This window comes from Nestor notabilis, unplaced genomic scaffold, assembly GCF_000696875.1.
Source record: "Nestor notabilis isolate BGI_N333 unplaced genomic scaffold, ASM69687v1 scaffold16432, whole genome shotgun sequence".
NCBI classification, from domain to species: Eukaryota; Metazoa; Chordata; class Aves; order Psittaciformes; family Psittacidae; genus Nestor; species Nestor notabilis.
The window spans coordinates 30,566-50,519 of NW_009918072.1; the positions used below are offsets into that span (position 1 = coordinate 30,566).

At 42.7% G+C, this 19,954-nt stretch overlaps 1 protein-coding gene across 1 annotated transcript; it reads right to left on the minus strand.

Moving 5' to 3' along the window:
- Positions 1–6,859: 6,859 nt before the first annotated feature.
- On the minus strand, positions 6,860–18,220 carry LRP11 (low density lipoprotein receptor-related protein 11; the record flags this gene model as incomplete). Its single annotated transcript, XM_010009534.1, has 6 exons — positions 6,860–7,014; positions 7,292–7,393; positions 11,231–11,440; positions 12,191–12,316; positions 14,517–14,658; positions 18,060–18,220. Coding segments are annotated over 6 exons (896 nt in total), but the record flags the coding sequence as incomplete, so codon positions are not given.
- Positions 18,221–19,954: the final 1,734 nt, after the last annotated feature.

Sequence of the window (19,954 nt, forward strand, 5' to 3'; positions counted from 1 at the left end):
CTTTATTAAAAAACAAAACCAACTCCAGTTTGGTTCTAAAAGAAAGTTGCTTTTGGCAAAGCCATTTGCTCTATTAACGTTCTCATTTTTCTAACTGTGGGCATCCAGGGAAAATTCTGGCTTTTTAGAAGATGAATTTTAATTGCTATACAAGGAAAATATGATACATGCAAAAGGAACAACAAATCCTGGACTCTTAAGTACAGATAGAGAGGCAATTGTTCACTTTTGGAAGGCTATAAACCTTTTTTCTGCCCTAGGTTTTCTGTTTTGGTGCTGTAAAATGTCAACAGCAAATGGCTAAGCAGTACAGTAAGGTGGGCTGCTTCAGGAAAGCGGGGAAGTGGATCTCAAATCATCTTGCTCAGATTTGAGCAACCAGGAATAAAAGTAAACAGCATGTTATCATTATTTTCTTTTTCTCTTTTTTTTTTTTTCTTTTTTAATGGTAGAAAGGCTTATAGACTAAAACAGCTTGCATAAAACAACCCATAGCGATCACTGCAAAAATATATTGACTTTTTATGGTGGAACAGCAGTGATTTTGTGACAGGATTGATCCCCGAAAGCATAAAGGTTGAAATTCAAAGGCCTCTGAATATGAAAGAGGAACATTTTAAGTAGCCTTCCTTTTGAAGGTCGATCCCATCCTATTCCTGTGTAAAAGATATGTATCAATTTATTTAGATGTTGGAAAGTTAACGTACCACCTCCTGATCTGACGGCAGCCTGGGAGCACGTGCACGAGGTTAATCTTGCAAAGGAATTAATACAGTGTGTATTCTAGACAATACAATTCAGAAAACCCCACTTGCGTCTGACAAATTTGTACTAACCCACGATCAACTGTGAATCTAGTTCTTGGTGTTGAAGTGAAATATCTTAAATGATGCATGCTAATGTTCAACCTTTTGGTCACTGTATCACTCGGTTTGAGTTCAGCTTTATTTACATCTCCTCACTAATTCAATCAGTTAAATGAAAGATATGAGCTCAACTGTATCCAAATTCTTGTCTCCGGACGCAGTGTGATAAGCTAGCCTACCTTGGAAGAGGTGATACAGCTGAGAGCCGGCAACAGCTTCCTGGGGGAGAACCACTTCAGGGACCAAGGCTGTTGGGATTAATGCGGCCCTTCCATTGAAGGGGGTGGTGGTGATAGTCAAGGTACTTGGACAGAAAGGAGTATCCAGGAGTAACATTTAGGAATTGGAGAATGAAAGCCTCTCCATGATGGAGCAATGGTTCTGAAGTAAAAACTTGGAGAAGAGGACAAACTGAAATGCAGAAGATTTGAAAAGCTTGCCTAAATGCTGTGTGAACTGTCTGAATTGCTACTTTGCCAAATAAAACAAATTGAGAGGAAGCTGTATCTAGGTATCTGCTTGGTTTTGTGGGCTTTTTTGTTTGGTTGTTGTTTTAACCTTCAGAGGACTTCGCATGCCCTAAAAGAAAGCAAGCATGTATAGAAATACTGGTTTACTAAATGACCTGAACTCTGTGTCCGTTTTCCGATAATTAACGTATCGCAGCAGTTACCGAGCCTGGCAATACCCTATGGATGTAAGTGGAGTTTTACTTGGCTGTTTGGAATTTCTTTTAGTTCACATCTGTGTGTTTTGGGGACCAGGCTGTGTGCAATGTGTGAGTTCTGCCTGCCCGCCGTGGCTGACTCCAGCTAGCTAGGAGCGTGGGATCTGCCGCTTGCAGGCGTTAAAGGTTGGGTATCTTTTTAAAAGAGGTGCAGTGATGTTTCACGGGATTGCTTCCGTCCCCTCCACACCAGGACAGCGTGAGAGGATGGATTGGCTGAGCCAGTGAACAACCAGCCTGGTTGTTCCCAGGGGTCAGACAGTGGCAGACCTCCAGAGCTCGAGTGGGGGAACCAGGAGCCCACATCTTGAAAACCCACAAACAGCTGTGGGTGCTCCACAGAGAAGACAGTTTGGTGTGCCCTCTGGATGCTTTCCCTTCACGTAGCAGGAATTGCCTGTTTGTTTACTATTCCCATTCCAACTGGCCAGCTAACTTGAGGGCACAGAGACCATGACATGGTTATTTTTTCCCTGGAGGAAAGCTAGCACACAGAGGCTGTGCACCAGCACTGCTGACAGAGGCCACCGAGATGATTCCTGGAATGTTTTGTAGTCAGCGAGTTTGAAACAGGCAGTGATGCTGGAGCGGGAGGGCTCCACATGGCATGGCTTAAGCCTGTGCCTTTTAAACAGAACTGTTCTAGCAACAACAGACTATTCTCAGGAGGGCTGTTGGTGTTCCTCTGAGATCTCACTTTGAACTGTTAATGTTTATTTGTAGTCCAGCCATTTTTAATGCATCCTTCAAGGAGCTGACCTGATACAGATACTGAGAAAGTTCCCTGGTGCTACTGAGAAAATGAAGTCCTTTTTGCAGCCATGTTTAGGCATACGTTTGCACTTACATGTCTCCATTACTAACAGTTAAGTATCTTGTTCAGCATGTTCTGTTAAGTTCCTTTTTTACCGTAATGGAAAAGGAGCATCTGGGGTTAATCAGTAAATTTTACTTCAGGTGCCTTATGGACTGGGAGGACACTTTCAAAGGCCTCTGGGTAGGGAAACAAGTGATTGAAAGCATGTGCCTAGGCTAATGCTCTGACCAGAGCTCTGGACAAGCTTCTCTCCTCTGGGTATAGAGGCAGCCTGAGGAAAGTCATCTGTTGTGTACAGAATTAGCCTTCAGAGATGCTTTCTCCATAGCACAGTGGAAATTTGGGACTGCCTGCTTTGAAGACCTTTCCAGTCCTGCACCCCTTCAAATTCCCTGCTCCCTCTATGTCTATGTTGTCCAGCCATCTGTTTTGAATGTAGGTATCTCAAATGCATCTGTTTTGTGCATTAGGACCTGGTAGTTGTAAAGAACTATGTTAAACTTTCTTGCTCTGCCCTCTTTAAAACAGAATTAAACATTTCTGCTGGCCAAGCAGCTGATGCCATGCTGGCAAGCTGTGACTCTGAGTCCTCCACAGCACTGAACCTTTCTGCCTTGTCTTTCTTCTCGGCCTGCCCAAAATGCGCTTTTGAGTCATTTATGAGTAGTTTATAAATATATGAGTAGTATATTTATTTATGAGTAGTTTAGTATGTCTTACAAATGGGACATTAGAATTCCAGCAAGTGTCTTCAAAAGCTTGTTTCTGAGCTGGCTTCTTGTGCTGATTCAGTCCTTCTCAAATCCTCTTTGTGCTCTAGAGCTCCAGCACAAGAGTGCAGTGCTCAGCAAGTGTTTCTGTTGTAGTTCAAACAAGCCTTACATTCTCACTTACTTGTTTTAAGTAACTATTAGTTGAAAAATATATAGCTAAGTTAGTTCTGTGCTTCCCACCCCCAAAATATTCCCTGTTTACAGCATGCTTCCCTTTCCTTACTTGGGTCAAGCTGATTGTTTCAAGGGCTCTTTTCTTTTGCACTAATTACTACGTGTTTATTGCCTTTCTGAATCTTTTCTAGCTTTTTGCTTTGCTTTTACTCTTTTAGCTTCTGCCATTAGAAACTGAACCCCCCAATCCCTGATGCTCATGAGAGCAGCAAGCGTGGACCTCAGTGATGTGTGTCAGTGAATTCTACTGGAGCTTAGTCGAGAGGCTCTCGCTTTGTTTTGGGGTGGCATGTTTGTGTTGCCATTAGTTCCTGCCTCTGACTCGCTTTGTAGAGCTCCGGATTGAAACTCTAGTGCTTTATCTAGGATTTAAACAGCAAATGGACCATCACGCTGACCTATTTCGGACGGTTTGTTTTGCAAATGTGCTTTTGGAACTGCCCCTGCTATAATCCTGCAGTGCTATGGAAAGACTATGTGTTCAGGCTAGGATCCTCTGCAAAAGTGGGCAGCAAGCAACCCACATCACAGAAAAAGCCTGACTTCTAATTATGGATTAAACTCCGGTAAGTATTGCTTGATACTATGAAGTAATTTGTACCCTTAAATGCACGTCAGTTGGTCTGAAGGGCAAAACAATTAATATAAAAAGTGATTGCACCGAAATACTTATCTTGATCCCCATTAAAATACGCTGACAAAACAGATTGTAATGACCTCTCCTAATACCCAGAGAAGTAATACCCACAGGTAACTGCTATCAGAGCAATCAATATTCTCTGCTTACCTGTCTAAAGCATGTTGGTAGCAAAAAAGGGTGGACTGAGCATATTCCCTCATCTGTGGATAGACACATCAGTGTTTAGGTCCCCCTGAGCTGTCTCTTCTCCAGACCAAACAACCCCAGCTCCCTCAGCCTCATCAGACTTGTGTTCCAGGCTTTTCACCAACTTTGCTGCCCTTCTCTGGTCCCACTGCAGCACCTCAGTGTCTTTCCTGTAACGAGTGGCCCAGAACTGAAACTCCACGTTATTGAGACCACTGTGTACGAGTTGCAGGAGCCTGCCAAGCCAGTCTGTTACTAGGCTACCTTTGCCTTGCTCTTCACCTAGCTGATGATGCCCAGGCTTTCTGGTAAGGTGCAAACTTCTTTTTTCATTTCACTCCAGCTGTGGTGTTCGCAGGTACCTGAGAGGCCACAGGCCTCAGGCTGGTGGTCTGCACAGCAGCAACTGTCACCATCTCCCCTCCTGGAAAGAAGAGTCCCTGGGAAGACTGTGGCAACTGTAACGCAGCGATAGCTGGACTCCCGTCCTACACTCACTCGCTGCCTGCTGCTTTGGCTCCAGCGCTGCTTGGACATGTTTATCCCTGGTTGTGTCACATTCAAAACCCACAAAGGTTGATTCCCTTGCAGCAGCACAGCAACACAGCCAGTGTGCTGTTGGGTAAAGTGACCAGAGAGCTGAGCAGCTTCGTGCACCATGTCTATACCGGCTGGCTTGTGCTCCGTGTGGTTTCTTGCTGTGGTCCTGCCCAGACAAACAAAACCAGACCTTTTGTTCTCCTGCTGGCTGCGAGCTGGTGTAATGGGTTTCAGTAATAGGAGCACTATAGGCACAGTGAGAAAAGACTATTTTTCTTGCTGCTATCGTAAGATGATGGAGAATTAGACATTTAATTAAAAGCCCAAACAAATGTCAATGATGGGAAACAATACCCCAACCAGATGGGTAGTGCGTGTTTCCTAGAAGGCTGTGTTTAAAATGTAGTCTTCTGGGTCCTGTGCTATTTGCTATGCCTGCTGTAGGCTGGGATGGAAGAAAGGCCATGCTCCCCAAGTTAGAAATGGGCAGCATCAGCAGAAGGTCTCCTGGACCCAATGTAACGCTGAAGTACAACCAGACTTTGCCTGATGTGGCAGGAGGGCTCTGAGCAAGGAGCACTGACAACTGGATTCCCTGAGTGGTTGGCACAGCCAGCTCTGCCATTGCTGTCGCTCAGCTCAAGCACTGCTTAAGACACAGGTCATGGAAGTAGATGCCCTGTTCTTCTCAGTCTTCCTAAAATAAAACATCTCAACAACTCCCCCCATCATACATGCTGCAGCTTCTTTTAAGGCTGTTTCACAGAAAGATGTACGTCTGTCTGCTCTCACGCTATGGTCTCGTAGCACAAAATTTAGCTGGTAGCTGAAAATAAAGGCAATGAAAGAAATATAAGAATAAAATAGGTTTATTGGAGCTATTTTACATGAAGTAATCAAGATCAAGCAACTCAAAGAACTATTTGTATACCATGGCAATATTCTTGCTGACTTGAAGTTACTGAAGTACAAAAGACGACATACAAAAAGATGCATGCCTCATTTGACTCCGGTTTTATTGGGACCCATGATGAATGTGGTATCTTTGGACAGTCAAACAAGATAGACAGCACGGTGTGTATATATAAATGTATATATAACATGTACTGTACACATTTTACTGTTAACACATCTGAAGTTCACTCACACATATCAGTTACTTGCTTCTAATTCTATGAGAATTTTGCTGGGGTGAGGGCAGGTTGCCAAAGCTTCCAAGCTTTGCAGGGAGCTATGGGATAACCAGGAGGAATCCTACACCACCGTGTCGCAGGTAAAAGCCACTGCGTGCTGCTCTCTCATGCCATGAAGGGTGCCGAGCTAGGGGTGGAAGAGGCTGAGCAAGGCCTGAGCTCCGGGGAGAGACGTAGCTCTGGGATCACGCATGACTGCTGTCGGGTACCGGTTAAGTCCAAACTCATCTGCCAATGAATGACTTGTATTTTTTCATTTTAGCATTTAGGAAGCATGGCTCTGTCAGCTGCACAGAGGTTTAAACTACTGATGAAAAAAAGATGCTTTGTTCCTTAAATCCCAAATTTCATTACAAAAGCTGGTGCTTCAACATAGCGATTGCTTTTAGTTAACAAACCAAGACGAATTCTTTAATGACAATACTCCCAGTGCACCAGGTGGAAGGTGCACGCATCAGTCTCTGCTGGACAGTGAATAACGCATTGGTCTGGAGGGTCCCGGTCCCCAGGGCGGAGCACAGCAGCGGCAGCACTGGCAGAGCAGGGTGGCACAGGCTTCCTTCCCTCTGTGCCTTGGCCAGCCTGACTGGGGCTTCTGGGCAAGGGCTGTGCTGGTGCCCTGGCCCTGGGGCCCACTCTGCCACAGCCAGCGCCTTGACAAGGCAAGGGCACCCCGCATCGCCTCTGGGGTGTCTCCAGCTTGCAGTGTCTTCTGCTCAAGAGCTAGCTGGGACTACTCTCTGGAGCCTGAACGCTTCTGGTTTTCTGAGCACGGGCACCTACCCAGTTCTTTATTTATCACTGAAGGGGAAGAACACATTCCTCATCTCACAGGCTTCTTCTACACTTGAAACTTAACTAAAGGTTTTGGTCCTCTTTTATAGAGGCAGAGGTCCATGGACAGAGGAGAAAGGGGAGAAAACAACTGACCTAAATCCAGTGTTTAGAGATACATCCCGTTGATGAGGTAATCGGACTCTTCAGACGTAATGGGCCGAGCTTTTTTCAGCTTCTGTCTCACTAAACGCAGTCTGCAAGCAACCATAAGCAGCAGTAAAGCGGTGATGGCCAAGCCTAAGGCTAAGGGTAACACAGCACCTACAAGGAGGTTAAGAGAAATTATACTTTATTTAATACAGTGAGAAACTGGTAGAGAAATCATGATTTTTTTCTTTAAAAATACAGCCAGTCTATCACTTAGGTGCTAATATCTGGAGCAACTCTTGCTGTGAAACTAAACTGTCTGATCCTCTGTGTTAGGAACAGTTCAGAATATGGAGGTACATTATTCAATTCTTGATTATAGTATCTGGATCTCCAGCCCCTGACTGAAAACATAACATAATTCAATATGAATTCACACGGTTGTTCTTACCTGTTTCTGGGGCTGGATGACTACCTCCAAGCTGGTCTCTCTTTGGCAACATTATGCCATTCCCATTTTTATCATCTGTTCTTCTCCCTGAGGAACTGTTATCTGCACAAAGTCAAGCAGGATAAATGAATACTGCAGCTCAGTGATTCAGGAAGTCTTATCCACAGGACACTAGAATTAAATAATGTGAAAGTGCTTACATTTTGGGGATACCCCCCCCCCCCATAGTTTAAGAGCTTCTGACTCTGGTTGTATAACTTGAATTTTTGAAACAATGTGAAACTGAAGCTAAAATGTAAATTCAGTTTTGCTGGCAAACCACAAGGCATCTCAGCCGACCCCAAGTGGGATCATTTTCCACTGAAATAAAAATGGCTACGCATTCTCTGTTACAAACGTCCATCATGGGGGATAGACAAATCTGAGCTAAAACATCACTGAAGCAGTCATATATAGTCAAAAATTAGGCCATTTTGAGTTATGCTGACCTCCACCCTTGGAACTTGTAAAGCAGGAAATGCATAGGTTGGCTACACAAATCACCTTCGTTTTGCCTGTTACCTGACACATACAGATGCAGAACTTAAGTATTTGCAAGACATTGGAACGCATGGAGTGAACATTTCAAAGAGGATGGCTCGGAGTCTCTTCAGCTTTGTGTAGTACGAAGATATTACAGAGCATTGTAACTACACAGGAAGAGACAACTCCTACTTGGCTGCCAAGAAACGTTCATGTTGGGAGTGCAGGCGGCTGCAGTTTTGCTTCAGAAAAGCAAAGAGTAACTCAGCTGGGACTCCCTCCTCCTGCCCTCCCACCGAAGTCCTATGCCAATGGCTACAGGGTCACTTTGCACAAGACTGGCAGCTGAATTCACCAACACCTTCACAAAAATCAGAACTACACCTGTGTTTTTAAATGTAGTGACTACATTTGGTTTCTACTAATAACATAAACACTGAAGGGCACTTTGACTGCGCTGTGATGCATTTACTGGCAGCCCTCGCAACTGTGACAGTGCCAGTGGAACCACACTATGCTACAAGATCTGTACAATATGAAATGTTGTAACTGGGTTTACACCGAGTGGTGGGTGTTGAAGAAGTGTTCTAGTAAATTAGCTTGGAACATGCACCATGGTTATCTCCCACCCACCGTCACCGGCTCCAAAGGGCTGCAGGACACGTCCCTGTCAAATGGCAGCACCAAATATACGTGACTATTAATTAAAGCTTGAATTGTTTCATTGATATTGGCATGAGGTTAATGCTAATGTCCCCGCTCCAAGGCACAGCACAGCCTCCCAGGCTCTGGCTGCACTGCCCTGCCATCATGCCTAGGGGTGCGTTAACACTTACTTCAATTGTTAGGAAAGGCCTTTGAAACAAACCCCCTCATTCAGGTTCTTTAAGTTGTTCTGGCATGTAAAGGGGACTTAAGGAGATGCTAAGTGTAAATTGTACTGGCTTTAAGGTACCTCTGTGGTATCAGAGCTGTGCAAAACAACCTGAAAGTAATTGAGACCAAAATCAATCAGCTGTTTTCTGCTTGTGTCTTCCCTAATATTTGTCTTTATTATGAAAATACCCAAAAGACATTGGCTCTTCTTAGAGCTGCTCCAGCCTGTAGGCCAAAGCTAGATCTGAGTGCCTGTTTTATAAACTTGGTTCCCTGCTATTTGGGTAACGGGAATATTTAAGTCAACTGCTTGTAAAGACACTTGGCAAATACATCTGAATGTGAAGAGAAGTTCAGTGGGAAAATTTGGAAGGGTCTAAGAATAACAGAATCCTTTCAGTGAAGCTTGAAGGGTTTTGTTATGACTTGTGGCTGTTCTTACAGGACTGGAGGGGCTATCAGAGTCAATACTTGCTCAACATCTTACCTGTTACCAAGCAGAAAACAAAGAGAGATTTCCCCAAACAGGTTTAGGAGCCTGACACTAAACACGTTATGTGGGTTTCATTTTATTTTCACTTTCTCTTCATTTTCTAGTCCATGCCTAGGAAACTGCAATGTACAGCCTCTTCCAGCTACCCTAAACCAGAGACCTAGGTTACTGCTACTGCTGTTGGTGCCTCTGCAGCAAAGCCATGACGGTGGCTTGGGCGCTCGGTCGAATGTCGTAACCCCAGCCCCGAGCAGCGCGGCACATCAGCTGGCACAGGCGGCCGGGGCAGGCACAGAGCCTGTGCCAGGGGAATGCAGAGCTGTTACATGCGCTTGAGCTGGCTGTGCTGGGGAGGGCAAATCTCACTGCTGAGCAGAACCTGTCTGCATTGACCATGTTTGCTACACTGGCTGTTGCTGCTAAAAGCCAGCTCATTGCTCACGCCAGTGTGCTTTGCTGCAACTGTGTTTTTGTTATATTCATTTACAAGCACAGCAGTGCTGGAATATGCAGCGGGGCTTGAGAGCTTCCCTGGAGAAGGATATCGGGGCACTCTGGATGCTTGCAAGGTCAACTCTAGACCAACAAGCAAGATTATCATCTTGGTCCAACAAAGACCTTTACAGTGTGACTTGGAGGCACAGGTTCTGCCTTGGCACCAGCAGCAGGTCCAGCACTGTCTCGGGAGATAGTCCATCCCAGAACAGAATTTTTGCCAGTGGAATTGCTGATCCTCTGAGGCTGTTGAGTGCTACTTGCTTCTCCTCAAAAATGAGTCTAGCAATTGCTGCCCTCCTAAACACTTTTCCAGACAGGCTTCATGGAGCTGCTCCAGTGTTTCCTGTCTCTCATTTTTGTAGCACCTAATTATGAGACTTGGTCTGTAACCTCCTTGAGATGGCAGTGATGGAGAGAAATCTCATTAATGGATCCTGGTGGATTTTTAGGAAAAGGCTAAATGCCTGTCTCCTCAACTCCATAAAGTCTGTGATGCTTGCCAGTGGAGCAGGACTTGAACCTCTTGGACCTCTGGGAATCATTCACATACAGCATGTGACTCCTGGGGAGCTTAAGTGTCTGCACGAGAAGACAGCAATGCAGAGCAGATTTTGGCAGTTGGGCTCTGGACCCTGCTACCTAGCACCCCTTCATGTCTCACCACGTGCACCTTCTTTGGAACTGGTCGGTAGGTGACTGAAAAACTTGCTCTTTACAAGACTCAGCAGCAGAGGGCACTAAGCACTGCTCTGTTGTAAAAACAAAATAAAGCTGTTTATAAACAGCTGTGTCTTGGGGAGCAAGAATCAGTCTAAACCATGAAGAAATAAAAGTGAAAGGTCTCATACTCGTGTTATGCTCTACGCACACAGTTTTATTCAACTGCCATTTCAGCTCATTTTAATTCACCAGCAGAGACCTTAAAAGACACACCAATTTCACTGCAGTTTCTGGAGCTTTAGCAAGGCAAGAGTTGATGACTGCCTGTAACATCACTACATGCTGACTCACAACAGAATACGGAGGAGAATCACACTACAGAGAATACTGGGGACTTGGAGTTCCTTTTTACCAAAGACTTCTCTACAGTGATGAAAGATTTCTTCTGCCCTGGAGACACGCTTCAGGAAAAAGTGCCCCTGACAGTCAAGGTATGACTTCAGAAGAAGAAAAGAAAAAAGAGAGGTCTTCAGTTAGCACCAGGAGAAAAGCAATTACTCTCATCCTACAGATTTAAAAAGCCTTATACATCAGCTTACACAGCTCATCCTGTGGCAGAATTTGTGTCCAGCTCACTGCACGTTTTGTTCCTTAGACTATTCTTTTCCCAGCATTCCTACATTTTAACTTTCTTTTGGCACCAGGTAAGAGCCATGACAATGATAAAACAATCACCTACTTGTATTACAAGCTGCTTCTGTATTTTAGACATTTGCAAATTTTTACTCTTAGCCAGGCACCAAAAGACAATTAAAATAAATTCAACATGCAAAACTTTTTCTTTCCTTAAAGAGAATGATTTATTGAAACCGATTCATTTCGACTCCTACCTGGCACAAATCCACTGATTTGTTTCTTTGGTCCCTGAGAAAGCGATTGGTTTGTCATGTCTGCATCCACTAAGAGAAGAGGTTGATTTCTGGCAGTGGCTTTCAGGGTGTTTTCTGCAGAGTTTTCATCTGCCTTTTCGGGCAGTCCTACAGTCCTTTGCTGGGTAGTGCCAAGAGCTGCATGTGTCACCGTCTTCCGACCCGGGCTGACTACGTGAACAGAAACAAAGATCATATTTTTTGTACAGAATTGAAGGGAACGGGAGTGTTCTGATGGAGACTTTCTGGTATGGGCCTTGAGGCCACATCAGACAAACAACCTTGAAGCTCATATCAGATAAACAACCTCCTCAGGTTCAGGCATATGATGAAGTGCAAGTTCTAGATACGCAGCAAGTTACCAGTTGCCTGCTGTCAGGTGTTACGCTGAAGTATACCCGTGAACTCTACAGTGAAATCTAGCCCCTGAAATAACAATGGAATAGTGGTTAGCCATTGAGGCAATTCACGCCCTGATGATTTTGGTCTCTTAGCTGAGCATAGGCACCTATAGAGAATGACTCACACACTGGTCCCCATACATGCTCACATTTCCAGTGTTTCAGATTTTTGCAAGGAGTGTAATTGAGACACCTTTTCAGATCAAGACCAGGGTCCTTGTTTCTAGAATCATTATGCAAGTAAAGGACTGATTTTTTAAACGCTGAGAACTCTTAACTCAAAATCTGCCATTTGGGGACCTTTAACGGTTTTCATATGCTTTGAAGAAAAGGGAGCTAATTTTGGAGCATCTGCTGTGTGCGCACATTAAACCATCCCATGTGCTACTTCCAACGAAAGGCTCTATGGTGGGAGCAAGCTGGTTGCTCACAGGGAAGCAGGCCACAGAAGGGGCATCACTGCCCTTTGGTCATTCAGGCTGTGGTTACTTTCACAATCTTCTGTGCCTGGCACACTTACGGTTCTGGCAGAAGGTTTCATCTGACCCATCAGGGCACTGTCTCACACCATCGCAAGCAAACGTGATGTCAATGCAGCACCCATCATCGCAGATAAACTGGTAGCGAGAGCAAACCCCGACACAGGCTGTTGAGAAACAATTACCAAGTTACCAAAAAAGAAATCACACAATCACAGAACAGTTTGGGTTGGAAAGGACCTTAAGATCACCCGGTTCCAACCCCCTGCCAGGAGCAGGGACACCTTCCACTAGACAAGGTTGCTCAAGGCTCTGTCCAACCTGGCCTTGAACACTGCCAGGGATGGGGCAGTAACCCAAACAGTAAATACTGAGTCAATGAGTAAAATCTGCAGCACCAAGGAAAAAGCTGAAGAAAGGCCAGGCTCAGCTATATTGAGCTATATATATGATGCTATATTGGCGAAGAAGCTAATACAGCTAATAGCTGTTGCTGGCACCCTCATCACTATTCTGGCAATTTCTTTACTACAGGAATACTCAGCTTGGAAGCTCTTGCACCTTACACCTCTACAGCACTTTAAACTCTGCTGGACTAAGCTAAAAGGAGATCTTCCCAAGCTTAAAAGACACAGGACAGTCCTGAAAATAAATAAATGAAGTCTCTGTGGCTGTAACTGCATCTCTCCAACACGTAATTCCTACTACATACCCATTCTGTATTTCTGACGATATGTTATTTTACATGCACACATCTGGACTACATGGGATCTCTTACGGCACATTTTCTGCAGCCTAATTAAAATACTAAAAGAATGCTCATCCTTTATTTACATCAGCAATGGCTTCCATGCAGCACATGCCAGAATAGGACAAAGCACAAGGTCTCACAAGGGATCTTCACCAGAAAAAACTGATTGCTGCCTGCTTTAATATTTACATTTCCCCGGAAATGGAGAGGGTCCCTGGATGTTTCATTCTGCACACTCATAGCTTTCCTGAAACCCATTCTGACCTTGTAATCACCAAGTGTTTACATCCATGCCTCTGTCTTTCCAACAGCGGTGTAGTTCATTGCTTTGTAAAGCACTATGAAATTAAGTGTTTGGTTAATGTTGTAATAGCAAATTGACTTGCATAAGGAAGTCACAACTTTTGGTTGTAAGCCCGCTACGTACCAAAAAGCTGTGCAATGCTAAGGGAAGAATGTCAGGAACACAGGCACCTGTTTAAAACTCCTAAATTCATACCTAGAAAATGTATCTATCTCCTGAACTTTGGCGCTAATACTAGCACAATTCTTGCATGCATTAAGGTACTGGGCATTGGTTTGATTCTAGCAGTAGCATTTGAATTGCAAAAGTACTCGGGGAATTAGAAGAAGAAAAACCGCAGCAAATCCTCTGTGTGTTCCATGCAAAAGATACCACAGATAACCACAGCAAGCAGCCAGTAAATAAACCAGCAAACCTCTCTGGCTGCTTCAGCTGAATTAAACATTAATGAATACAACTCAAACATCCATTACTGGAACACAGGCATTATTAAGCAGACTCATAGCTGCTTTTTTGTAATACAGATTTATTGGCATAGGGACTACCCTCTCACATAGAGATACTGCACTGGTGCAGAGCAAAGTTCTCGCTGGTTCAGATGAACATAGTGATGATGCTGTATAACTTTAACTTTGTGCCAAAGCAGCAGATCTGTATTAGCAGTTTGCTAATTACAACATAATTAAAAATTATTACAGAATTGGCAGCCACTGAAATCTTTTACTTTCTACCTTTTATGCTTTTTACATGTTTCTTGAGCTCAGAGTTTAAAACTGATGGGTCAATCCCAGTTTCAGTTTCCCCAGTAACATAAGGCTCTGGTAACAACCATTACACAGAAAAGCTTAAATGCATGAAAACAAGAAACCATCCCATCTTTTAGACTACAGATGTGGGTCAATATTATTATTAGTCTGTGCCTCGCACCTACTATTAACTGATTTTAACTGGGTCTTCCCTATAGCACAAGCCCTGTCATGTTGTGCACACCTTCTGACTATATAATGAACGATTATGATGTGCCTGATATGTATGTCTGTATTCATTTTTCCAACCCTGCCTGCTTATTATCAATACAAGGATGAACATTTAAATGCTTGAAAGTAATATTGCTCTAACAAACAGGCGGTGCTTGCTCGCTCTCTTACTCTGAAGCAGCAATTCAAAGCTGAAGGAGATGTCATCATGTAATGAATAAGGGCAAAATAAAACACTAGAAATGGAGACTAAGATTTCTGCCCTCATCAAGACCTTTGCTCTGAATACCGTATCATGGGTGTCACACAGGCAATGGCTCCAGTCATTTTCTCACCTACTGCAGAATGAACCATGGGCAGAACGGTCACAGAGATGTTGTCAGAGCTCCGCTGACCTGCAGTGTCTGTCACAGTTAGCTGGAAAATATACGCTCCTTCCTGAATGTGAAACAGTTTCAGTGTTCCTGGTTGTGGTATCTGATGAAAAACAGCAAAAAAACCCACATTGGTATAGAGGATCCATCCATAAACTTGTAGGAATAGGGAGCTCATTTCTGTATAATGCTTTTCATGCAGATTAAATAAGTGCCTTAGGTCTAGCCAGCCCACTCAAGCATGTGTTTCAACATGTGACATTCTGATCTATCTTTTTTCATCCAGGTGTAAAAATAAACATTCCTCACATTTACGTAACGTTTTTCATTGTACACTCAGTTCCCTGAGCACTGGACGACAAATGGGAACACAGATTTAACTCAAATTTTCAGTAATTGGAAATGTAATTTGAGAGGGTAGGCAGTAAAATATTTTGTTCTCTGTCAAATTAGTCTGTAGACAATATACATGTATCCACAGAAGTTACTTTTGCTATATATTGATTTATGATAAGGTGACTGATAGCACTGCTTTATTAATAAGACTGCCCAGCTCTGTCCAGTATGACATTTGATGTAGTCACTTACAACTTTTACAAATTGCTGAACTGAATTTTTCCATGCCCAACACTGGATTTCCACACTTTGCTCTGAACCAGAAATAAGTTCACCTACAGTGAGTGACCTACACATTAGGTTTCAGGAAGTCATTTGATACAAATACAGAAACAACTTACATTGGACTAGATCAGGAAGAAATCAATAGAATAACTTTTTCAATGATATTTTAGAACACGTACCAAACTGGCATTACTAGTACAATAGTCATTTAGAAGTAAGTTTGTACGAAAGAAGTGTGAGGTTTGCAAATGCTGAACTTTGTAACCTTGTGACAATTACCAGTCACAAATAAGTCCAGCTGTCTGAGAATTCAGTAACACATACATCAGTAACTACAGAAAACACTCAGGTTTATTGGACATGTAGTGCATTTGTACAAAAGAAGCACACAGGGCTATATATCCATTTAATATTAAAATGAAAATTCAATATAGAACTTTGGATTGCTTATTTAAAGTTGCTTTTCACGCCTAAAATAGAACAGCTTTTGGTCAATATGGTATGAGTCCTAAACACAGCTTTATGGCAGGCTGTGCTGATACATGCATTTTTCTCTTCTGGTAAGTGAATTTCCTAACTGAAATTGCTTTCCCTTTCTATTTACATGAATGCACTCAGTTATCTGATCATGCTGTCGATCACCTCCTGATGGAGTACATGATCCCTTAGAATTTTATTCTTTAGTGTATTACAGAGATAAAGATGCTCTAAAACCCACCTGCTGCTCTTCACCATGACTGCTGGGAGAGCAAATATGGTATTTAAAACTTATGAGCCACGGAGTCCAGCTCTCTTCTCAGTGTAGAGCCAGAGAAATGCCACTGACTTCTGAATACGCTGCCACCCCTCCTGGCAACCTCTGTTCCTCTGATACTGCCCTGCCCTGAGAGTGCCCAGCTGTACCTGCCTTCTCACAAACTCTGACTCAAACTAGACAGTAAATTTCCAGATAATCAGCATTAAAATAAACAACAACAAACACCCCATAATTGCCCCTGAATGTCAGAGAGCTGCACAGCTACAGCACATGGGTAGCAATCTCAAAAGCAAATTATCTAAGAAGCAATAATCAGTCCCAATAGAAAAACAGTATTTCCACTGGCTTCCTTCTACAATGAGATAAGATCCCTTTATAGCAGTCCTTCCCCCTCCTCTACCTTCTATTTATTCTTTGGTACGTACGTGCAATGCAACACCTGCCTTTTATCTTATTTAAACACAATACCATTCTCCCTTGTAACTATGGATTCATGTATTGTTTGCTCAGAATAAATGACATGAAATCCAGTAACATCAGGATAGCAACTAAAGCACGAAAGACAGAAACGGAAGGCTGTATGAAAAAAAAAATCACAATTACTAATTCAACTCTAAAAATTAAATTATCATGGATGATCATCAGGGTATGTATCTGTAGGAGAAATGTCCGCTCATTTGAACACAAAGGAAAATATTTATTTAAGCATGAACATGTGTCGAATTTGGTTTTCATTATCAAATATAAAGAGATCACCAAGATTAATGCAAGTTTAAATGGATATAAAACTTGTCTCTATTTTACGGAGTGACTGAGTAAAAGTAAAAACATGAACTTGACATTTTTTAATTTCTAATTTTTGTCTTACTTTAGATATATTACTACATCACAGATTAATTTAAAGAGTATTTAATTGCTGTTTAAAGAAAATAATGCTGCAGAGGCTCAGATTAACAAGTCTTGAAAATAAAATGTTCATTTTATCCAGATAATATTTTTCAACTATTCTTAAAGCTTTGTTTGTCTTTTCTATGTATTACGCTGTTCACATTTCTTATCAAAGCCTTTCAACCTTTTAGTTTTCAAGCCAATAAAATAATAAATGAAGATAAAGAAACTCACAGTGGTCTCTGACATGACAGTTTCAAATTGCAATACAGCCTCAAGCCACTGAGAACTGGCTGACTGTAGTCACCCTTCCAAAGATGTGGATCTTGCAGTAGAAGACAGAGCTTTCAAAAGCATGCAGCGCTGGCTTAGCTAACACTTTTGAATAGCTCTTCTTATCCACTGGCAGCATCTCAGCAACAGTAAAGTCTATGCTCCACACCTTCCCCTCTTTACATGTCCCTCTCTCTAGGTGGAGTTCCCAGTGTGCCCTGAATACTGTGGGTCGTGAACAGACTGTGAGTAGACTTTGTGGGTTTGAGACATTTTTCCTTTCCTTTTCTACTGCTCCTAGAACATTCACACAGAAGGGTAGGATGGAGAATGGTGGCTAACTTTAAGTTGAAGCCAAATCGAAGCAGAAATTGTATGGATGTAACAAAATAGTATAACAAGGTTTACATCACACATTTTTTTGCAGTTTCTCCATAAACACTGGCAAAAGACTGTTAATGAAAATACCTTATTATTTTTAGTAATTGAATTACTGAGATGTCTCTAAACTAGATCACAGAAGCTGAAAACCAAGTGCATTGAGCACAAACAAGAGTTGAATGCAGTAATTAAGATTTACTTCATTGCTGCTGGCTGTCTCCTGCCATCCTGCTTAGAGATGAACTTTATAAACCACTAGAAATGCTCACTGGAACAAAACCCCCGGGGTGATGGTATAGTCCCCATCACTGGGGGTTTTCAAGATGTGCTTGAACAGATAAGATAATCCCATCTAGGCTCCTTGTCCCACAGAAGGTCGGACCAGATGATCTCTTGAGGTCCCTTCCAACCTGGCTTGCTCTGTACTTCTATGCAATAAATGCTCAAGCTGTACATTCATCCTAATTTTGGTGCCTGGTAGCCATACTCATTTCAATATATTTAATATTTTTAGTTCTACACTTAAAACTGTATGAACATAACAATCTGTAAGTAACTGGCCATGGGTGAGATTGCACGTGTACCTTCATTTCAACTGATGGGTCACCTTGCAGCAGTGTCCACTCGTACTGCACAATTCCATGGTCATCTGAACTTTCTCGGCCATCCAGAAGCACCCAGTCGACAGGCGACTGCAGCACAATGTCTTGTCCTGCCTTGCACCGTGGAGGCTCGTCATATTCTTCTATAATAAAAAAGAGAAGCTCTGTTATTTATCAGGGCAAGCCAAGTGATTATTTACCCAAAACAGAGGTTTTCTTGGTTAACATGCAACTTCCTGAAAGGTAGAACATGTTCATTAGTGCATATTTTGATAAGCGAAGTAGTATCTACTTAAATTTTAGTTAAGTGTTCCATATTCAGTAATGTCTTCAGGAAATAGCTCCTACATTAGAAGCACATGGCATAGAAAATTACTCTATGTACATGGGTGTTTCACTAATACAACACACAGCATGGTTAGCAACAGTGTAGTTTTTAATCTGAACTAAGGAAAATGGATTTAAATATGAATTACATACATACTCAGATGGCAGTTACTGCACACCTTTTACAGCACTCTGCATAACTTAAAAGGCTGTTAGCTATTTTTCACAATACATGATTACGGGAGTGAAAGACTTATTTAACAAAAGCTGGCATCCTGGTGAAGCAGTGTACATAATGATTAAAAATCATCAGAAATGACTGCTGACTTTAAGTGCCTAGTTTAAGACATTCAGACTATTTAGGATTTGTAGCATCTTTCTATATTCAAAGTACAATTCTTATTGTTAAAATTGTGAGTACTAAGTACTTTTGCCAATCAGACTACAAGCTTTCAGATTAGACTAACAAACCCTATGACATATTAAGTGACGTGGCATGTGAGAAGCGGTTTAAGACATTTGCTCTGCAACCATCAGGCAGTGCAGGGAAGAGAGAGAGATAGAACCCATTCTGCAAGTCAGCATTTGACAAATTCAGCCACAAGACTGTATCTTTCTGGAGTTCCCCACTCAAGTTTCATTCCTTCTCTGGGCATGGGATGTTCCTGGCACCCTGAAGTGCCAGAGCGCTTTCTGCTCTTCTGCCTTGCAAAGGATATTCTGTAAAGGATATTGATGTTAAGCTCAGAAAAGCATGTGCTGAACACGAGGCTGTAACTTCACTTAGCGTGGGCAGAGCTGCACAAGGAAAGAAAAGGTGCTGCCCATCAGTGCAGGGATTCCCCTTTGCACGTGCTCCTCTCCAGTATCAAGAACTCGCTCAGAGGCACAGAGCAGTGGGACCATTTTTTATCACTGACTGAACAGCAAACTTTTTATTTCTTGTTTTTCTCAGTAGTAGGAAAGACATAGAAAATTTCAAGGCAAATGCCTTAAGTTATGAAAATGTATAAATAACTGAAAACAGGGTCTAATAATAGAAAGTATGAAACAGTTCTTGCTCATCCAACAGGCACAGGAAGCTTTGCCTAATTTGTATACGCTCGGCTCTCAAAACCAACTTTGTTTAAAAAGCAACATTTAGGTGCAAAAAACCCCCAAACTCACTGTTAATAAACACCACCATTACGGTGCCAGGGCAACTGTTATTTGGTACATATGAGTTAAAGTCTTCACCGGATTATTTACTTTACTGATCACTGTCAAAAAGAGACTGACCTGGATTCTGACACAGCACAGCCCGTTCTTCCACTTTTACCTTGGAAGGAGTTTCACGTCCCCTGTCTGGTTTAAGTGACTCGATCAATGTCCAGCAGGGGCAGAGACAAGCCCACTTCCCCTAGGCCCTGTGCAGTGAGGATATTCTCTTGCAAGACTAACTTTATACTCCAGCAGTCTGAGTTGCAACGGCAATGCCACTTCATGTTTGGGCAGGTCACAGAAACATGCCAGCTCGTTGCTAAGGGTGAGAAAGAACTGCCCTGAAACAG